An 8027-nucleotide genomic window follows, 5' to 3' on the forward strand; every position below is an offset into this window, starting at 1 on the left:
TACGCAGATTAAATACATATTAAAAAAAAGCGGTTTTATTTTGAATTTCTAAGCATGGGTAGCACTGAGAGGGTTTTTTCTTTTACTGAAATGAAAAACAGATTTCACTCTGGGCGCCTCAACCATAAAATACATTAAAGTACTCTTGTTCTCAAAGACTGAAAATAATTAAAGCAACCTGCAGTATAAAGCCAGGATCACAGACAATAAACCAATGATGTTTTCCCACTATTTATAAAGACCTCAAAGAATAAAGTCTGTGCTGTTAATAGTGTGTTTAATTCCAACTCGGGTCTCTGAAACTCTTTTCACAAAAAAACTTTGCAGTTTTGCTTGGTTTGAAAAGGTCAACATGTGTTATGTAACCTGGCGTTAGACCTGCTCCAGACCAGGGTGGGACACCAGTCTGACACTGCTCAGTCTTTTGGTGGGAAAAAGGGTGAATACACATTTGTCTAGTAACTACCAGCCCTCTTACCATGAGCTTTCAGCAACTTGAACATGACTGAGTCAAAGTTGTAGCATGAGCTCTTATCTTATCTCTTATCTAAAATCTTATAGGACCAGTGTGTAGGATTCAGTTGCATCTAGCGGTAAAGTTGCATTGATGATCACTGATGTCACTGATGTCAATGCCCATTCTAAATGGTTTTAAACCAATACCCATTTGACCATTGATAAAGCGTGAAGGAAGTTACTTCAGTACATATATTGCTAGATTCAGTCGAGACCATGGCCAAGTCAGAGAAAAGTCCAAGTGCAAATACGAAGATTTCAAGACAAGTCCGAGACAATAGTCCGAGACCGACTCGAGTACTGCAGCACAGCTAGGGGGTGCTCACCTACCACATATAGTTATTGTTCTAAGGTAACAAAAACACAACAATTTCTTTATTCAGGTGATTATTATACACTAATGAAAACATATCTATTAATATTATATTCAATTTCTGCCAATACATCCTCCTAAATGTCACACACTGTTCATTTAATAAACCAAGTGTTGACAGCTCTGTTTAACAAACATATGTCTGGTTAGGTATACCTCCAAAAGGTTGTTGTAGGCAGGGCTGGGTATCACGTCTCAGTACTCTATCGGTACCAACCGAAATGTTTCTGTTGCGCTGAGTACCAAAAACTGGCATTGAATGTCTGTACTAATTTATTTAGGCAAAATTCCTGAATGGCTGCAAGCGTTAAATCTTCTGGTGTTAAATAATAAAAGAGTTTTGTAGTAAACATGTTACAGGAGTGTAAAAAGGTACCTTTCTGCCTGTGTTAATGTTCTGGTTTACAATTACCACCTCCTCTCACCTTGTGACTGAGCGAACTCATCTCTGTGACCTCCTTCGACCTCGGTGGCAACCATGACGACAATGACAGTGCAGACCAGACCAGTCCTCCATAGCGTTTCCATGGTTACTACAGTAGTTGCTATAGTAACAGAATTCAGTGCAGTGGTCCCCGGGCCTCTGTCCCAACATGTCTTCTGCCCTCTCGGATGCCCCGTTGCTTAGCAGTGGGACAGCTCAGCGCTCTGTTTGGCCATGGCTGCAGGAAGACGTGTGAGTTCAGACAGACATAGCAGCCCTCTACAGTGTGTTGATCAGCGAGCGGTGACGGATCCTGGACAAGTCCGCACACAGAAGTAGAAAAGGCCTGGACGGATCTCCCAAGGGGCTCAGCAGCAGTGGTGGGTTTCGACTCCTTTCTGCAGCCCTGCAAAAGAGAAATTGCTCAGTGAGAAAGAGGAAGGCCAGGAAAGGGAGTGAAAAGGGAGGTGAGAGACAGATTTAGGCTCAAAACGGTGGGAGGAACAAGGGAGACATAGTGAAACACAGACTGAGAGAGAGCGAGAGCATGAGATCCCATTGACCCATGCAGTTCCCAGTCTAACAAGACAAATCTACCCAGTTTATATTCAGCATCCAGTGAAGGGCCGCCCAGTCCTGCATTGTTCCTTCAGCTAATCAATCTTGGCTTTGGTGAAGGGCAAACACTCTGTCTTTCACTCTGATGACCAGAGACAACAGCAGGTCCCAACCTGGGGCCCCTGAGGCCCCGTTCTTTAAGCTGCCTGCCCACCGGAAAGAGTTCAAACACAAAGGAAGCCATTGATCTTGTAAAAAGCTGCACTTAATGCCCAAACAGGGCTTGAAGTGGGTATTGTGTCAGAGGCTCTGGGGGTAAAATGAGCCAATTTGAGAGGAGCAGCAGGTTGCCATCACTGCTACGCTGGCTGACTGTGGTGGTTGGTTGTATGGCTGAGTGACTTGCTGGCTGGTTGCCTGCCTGACTGTACAGCTTACTAATTGGCTGGTATCCTGGCTAGCAGACGGATGGTATGAGTGCCTATATGAAGATTGTTTACATCTGAGACAAAAGGTTGAGTGCTGTAGTAATAATAGCCAAATCAACACTTGGTGTTTTAACTGATAGTGATATCAATATTTGTTTGTTTCAGTTTTTAAAATCTGATAACCTGAGCTGACAGTAACTTTTTAAAACCATAATAAACACATACAATAAACAACAATCTTAATATGAATATATTAGATCTGTTAGGGATTTTTTTTTATATGACCAAGATACATACCGAGTGGGACATTTTACAATTGTTGAACAGTGTTCTCTGATGGACAAACAACTTCAACTAGTTTGGCTTAATCTCAGCTCTAAATTTCAGGCTTTTATACATAACTTTTGTTTGTGAGGTTTGTTATTACAGTATAATTTAACCTGTCGTGTGGGTATAACTGGTGGTCTGACTCACAGATATAAGCAGAGCCTGACCACACAAGGCTTCTAAAACAAGCAGTAAAATATTATAATCTGTCCTAAAACTGACAGGGAACCAAGAAAGGGCAGCAAAGATTGGTGTGATCTGGTGACAGCGTTTTGAAGTGTTTGGATGTTTTGCCTCCTGAGAACAGAATAAAGTAAGTTACAATAATCAAGTCTGGAGGCGATAAAACATGGACCACCTGTTTCAGATCATCGGGCGAGAGCAAGGACCTAATCTTGGTCAAATGTCTCAGTTTAGTGAAAAAGGACTGCACCTAACTACAGGGCTCTTGTTATGAAGCAAACTAGATGTGAGAATGGTAATAATGTAAGTGTAGTGACTAGGAGGGGTGATTATAATTATCTCTGATAGGTCATTCAATTGCACAACACTTTTGGACATCCAGTTTTTAGGCGAGGCAAGACATAATACAGGACACATCAGTGGGAGCTGGCTTTGTCCCAACATACAGGTGCATATCATCTGCATAGAACTTCACAATGTGAGTGAAATTTAAGGTTTATCTCCATCAGCAGACATGTATTACTGTGTCCCATCACCAGAAATAACAGGGAACAGATTGTTCCTTACTTTTTTAACTACCGAATAGAAAGTGACGTTTGTATGACAGCATCCGATGATCACTTGGAGGTAAGAGTTCAGTCAGCCAGACATCATTTTCCACACTACTAATTTAACTGTCCTGTGCTATACATAAACCCCAACTTCCCTTTTAATTGAGCACTATTCCGTTTGTTTTTTACTCATAGACCAACATAGAGCGAGTCTGCTTTATAATAACAATGAAAAATGACTTCCTCAGACCCACAGTACCCATTACAAAAAAAGACCAGAGCCAGGATCAGGAGTCACATTTTCATGGGTGCCCTTCTCTTTGACTTGAGTTTCCTGGCTGTGGATTGCAGTGTCAGCTAAAACCCAACCCTTGCTAGTCTCCAGTAAAGTTTGCCCACCCAGTTCACTCTTGTCCCAGCCTCCCATGCCTCCCTCCCCTCCATCCCTCCCTCAGTGCCGTCTGGGGAGAGAAGAGCGAGTGGAGACGCCACACTGGCCCAGATGGCTGGCGGCTAACCAACTGCAGCCAAAGGTAATCGGAAGCAGATGGGAAACCTTTTGGTGACGAGAGCAAGGGGAACAAGTTGCCTCCTGAAAAGAGAAGGAAAAAAATGAGTGCAAAGCCCGGGGGGAATGAAAGAGAGACAGCAGAGTGTAAGCTGTTCGAGCCAGCTGGGTGAGCTATTCTTGAGTGTTAATACTCTGAACTGAGTGTGGAGGAATGAGTTGAAAAGAGCCCTAATGTGCCTCTCGTTTCATTTCAAACAGCAATGAGACGGTACAGTAAAAGGAGAGCTAAACACTAAGGGGTCTTTGTACTGTTGCAGCTTCCCTCATACGTGGAACAACTGAAAGTCTTTCTCTCTTCCCCTCCCTCAGGCCTTCTCCCAGTCATTTCCTGCACAAGCCAAACTCCCTTCCATTTTCATTACTTATTCTGCTCCCGCTCTCGATTTATTGTGGGGTTATTAAACTTGCAGCTTGATATCAAGTGCTTTTCATTACTCCTAACTCTCCTCTTGTTTATTTAAACAAGAAAAAGAGGGAGAGACCGGACCCCCCAATGCTGTCCCTTGGTGCTTTTTAAGAAAAGCTGCTTAAAAAGATTTGTAGACAACCACCAAAAGATCCTCACAGCAACATGTATGCACTGCCTTCTTGCTAAATTATTACTCCATTATAAACCGCACAGAAATGCAGCTAATTTAGGAGTAAGCTGTCTCGCAGAGGTGATGGTGTCGTACATCTTCCGTGGTCTGTTGTGCAAAACTTTCCCTCTGGGCTGTATCACTTCTGGCAAAATAAAAAACGTATGTTTGTCAGCAGGCCAAGCAAGCACATACGCTGACTCTCTGCTCGGTGTTTTGCTTGGATTAGCTACGAATATCGAGCATATAGCGACAATCCCAGCCAAGAGAGAAAGTGGTCCGAGCTGCAGACAGGCCGCAATATTTCCAACGCAATCACAATTTGCAAAAGAGAAAAGAAGGAGGGGAGAAGAAAGGGGTCGTTGTTAACAAGAGAGAGAAAAGTTGGACCGCTTGGGATAATTAGGTGGGAATTTAAGGGTGGGCCAAATTTGCGATGTAATCAAGCCAGTGGACCCAGAAGCGTTTTGACACGTCATTTTTTCATCATGTCATCTACTAGTGAGCAGTGACTGGTGCTTTTCATGTGGTGTAAGGGATGTACAGTGCTAACTATGCTGTCCTTGTCTTTAACTGTTGCCAGGGAGAGTGGAGCTATCCGAAAACTAGCACACTAATCAAAGCCATATGACCGGCTCAAAGTAAAGTCTGTGTGGAGCGAACAGATGCAAAGTGTCCCTCAGCTTAGCTTCAAGTCTAGCACTCCCCCCACTCTCTACCTCTCTCTCTCTTTTTCACACACTCATGCACACTGTTCCACTTTGATCAGGGAGTAGCTCATGAATCAGCTTTAGGTTCAGTTTATTATTTCATTAAACTTCTTTTTCTAATACCATGAGGCTGTGGGATCAAATAACCTGTAAGACGAATGTCACAAGTCAGATGCAGCATTTCAGACAATTACTCCCTCCCTAGAAGTCTAAATTCACACAGATCTCCACATGAAACCCTGAACAGGTGATAGAAATAATACAAAGAACTGGGGGATATTTCTCAGACCAAACTCTAATTCTTTCTGTCTGCTACAAAGACAGAAAGAGAAAGAGGCAGGCATTCCTTTCTCAATTTCCCCAAATAAACAGCGTGCAGATGAAAAGTGGGAACATAAACAGGCTGGAGAACCTCGGATGTGCTCCCCTCGCTCTGAAAATGTGCCTCTCGAGTCTGAAACAATATTTAGTGAGAGAGAGAGCTGACTCGACATGAAGTGAGTCAGCCAGCAGCACTGGGAACAGAGCACAGCTGGTAGTGGAAGGTTTTTCTCTTTCTGTCTTTTATCATATTCATTTCTGTGCAATTCTTATCTTCCTGTAGGACTGCCAACAGTCCAAAACACCAAAAATATACTTGGTTTACTGTCACGTAAGATGAAGAAAAGCAGCAAAGATGGAGCTGTGAAAAATGTCAAAATACCTGCCAATTCATTTTCTTTCAATTGACTAAGTTCCACACAGAGGTTTGCAGATGTTGGTACTCATTATCGGCGGATAGGCTGAGGTGAGGTATCGGGAGAGAAAAAGTGGGATCATGCAAATCCAAAAACCTCAGAAACTAAACTTATAATATTCCTCCCACCAGCCAATGCAAACTAATACAACACACACACTATAGTATCCGGTATAGAGGATATGTTCATTCTTCTCATATCTCCATACAGTAAAAAGAAATGATGCATTTATATGGACTAAAAGAATGATGCTGCACAAAGGATGCAACAGACATGCAACACAGACATAAACCTGCAGAAGTCTGCAAAGTCAGCTGATCAAATAACTCATTTAAAGACTTGTATTCAGGTGCATACAAGTCCTACAGCTAATTACATCACCTGTGTTACATATAAAACTGAGCTCCTATTTAATAACTATATATCTTCTGTAACTTGTTGCAGAATTCCTGCAGTTCTTTTCCATCAATGAGAAGCTGCAGGTTGCTCCCCCAGCCGGTGAACGACACTAGGCCACTTATGTACCTGATGTCTGCTGTGCGGCCACATCATCCCTTCACTGGCCTGCACACACACACACACACACACACACACACACGGATGCACACACACTGACTGCCTTGTCATCAGCCAATGAGGAGATCCCAGCCAATAACCAAGAGCTCTTGAGGAGAAGAGCCAACCCAAAGATAGATTTTAGGAGGAATACTACACAAACACCATAAGACAACATTAAGTCCACAGAGGTGCATATAATGACCCTGTGACATCATAATGAAACAAAAGCAACCTTAAAGAGTAAAAATAAGAGCGACAGTCAAAGTCTGCAGACACATTTCTGGAGAAAATTGGCGTTTTAGAGTTGAGAACAGCCTCCTGCCAGCATCATGTCCTGACCGCTTTTCCTCCAGAGTTGTGCATGAAAAAGCCGAGAGTGTGGCCGGGCTCGCTGACCTACCTTCCCGTGTCCCCTTGCAGAAGTTTCCGCTGTGAGTCTGTCCTCTGTCCTCCGCAGCGGAGCGGAGAGGAGGCGGCGCCGGTGGGTGACTGAGGAGACTCAACTTCTTCCACTTCCAGAACCAGAGAGCCACAGTTTCATGTCAACTCACCCACACTTAAAATATTACACTTCCGGTTAAATCTGGCAAAAATAAAAGTCGTATCTGCAAGGGTTTGGGGGTAAAATAAAGAGCTGAATTGAGGACTCTGCTTACTAATGTGCATAATCTTTGCACTTTTTGTATTAGGCTACAACTATGACATTTATTGACTTGATTTATTTTTCTCTTTGCAGCTTAAAAACATCCACATGTGTATCAATGATGCACAAAAACACGTCCTTCCATATGTGTAAAACAGCCTCATGTCTTTATCAATTATCCATATTATCAATTAACAAACTCCAGTTTTTTGTTTATGTACTTATTTCAGTGCCTGCAAACAACACCCAGTTTGGTTTGGATCATTTTTATTGAACCCTCAGACAGTGGATCCAACAACAGTCAGTGAGGATGCAGAATATAATGAAGCGTGTTTAAGGTTTTCCTGTATCTGCACTACTGTCCAGTATAGTGACTGATTGCAACACTCAGATGTTTTCAAAATGTTTTTAATAAAGAAGTAATAAATCTTGCAGATTCTAACAGTTTTTGGGGCATTAACGCCTTTAATAAAGTTTCACATTATTATGTTATTATGTCAAACAAAACCCCAAAAAATGCAAAATTAATCATCATAAACATTAAACGATATTATTTCAACCTTTCTGAGAGAAGAGAAGCAAATAGAGCTATAAATCCACTTCATACGGACTCAAAAATAACCCAAATTAAACCCCAAGACATGTATCAAACAAATCAATGATTAAATTAAGGTAAAACAGTTGGGAGCTCGTTATGGTTGCCAAACTTTTGACCACATAACCATCTTCTCATAATGCTCTGCTGTGATGATTCAAAGTTAAAGGAAAACGGGAGGAACCAAAATCAAAGTGCAAACCTCTAATTCTAACAAATCTTATTGTACATGTGATCCAGTCAAGAGCCTTTGAAAGAAAAGCCCACCACATAAA

General features: G+C 42.2%; 1 protein-coding gene across 2 annotated transcripts in view; it reads right to left on the reverse strand.

Annotated features, from left to right (window-relative positions):
* Nucleotides 1-7019, reverse strand: part of adamts10 (ADAM metallopeptidase with thrombospondin type 1 motif, 10) — a 51450-nt gene extending 44431 nt beyond the window's left edge. The window contains exons 1-2 of one of the 2 annotated variants that reach the window (XM_051376447.1): nt 6915-7019; nt 1315-1719 (exon numbers count right to left, since the gene is read on the reverse strand). In XM_051376447.1, the coding sequence (XP_051232407.1) occupies nt 1315-1417 (103 nt within the window). In that variant the 5' untranslated portion in view covers nt 1418-1719; nt 6915-7019. Of the gene's footprint in view, nt 1-1314; nt 1720-6910 lie in introns of both variants that reach the window. The other variant, XM_051376446.1, reaches the window with a different exon arrangement.
* Nucleotides 7020-8027: the final 1008 nt, after the last annotated feature.

Source organism: Dicentrarchus labrax, unplaced genomic scaffold, assembly GCF_905237075.1.
Source record: "Dicentrarchus labrax unplaced genomic scaffold, dlabrax2021, whole genome shotgun sequence".
NCBI lineage: Eukaryota > Metazoa > Chordata > Actinopteri > Moronidae > Dicentrarchus > Dicentrarchus labrax.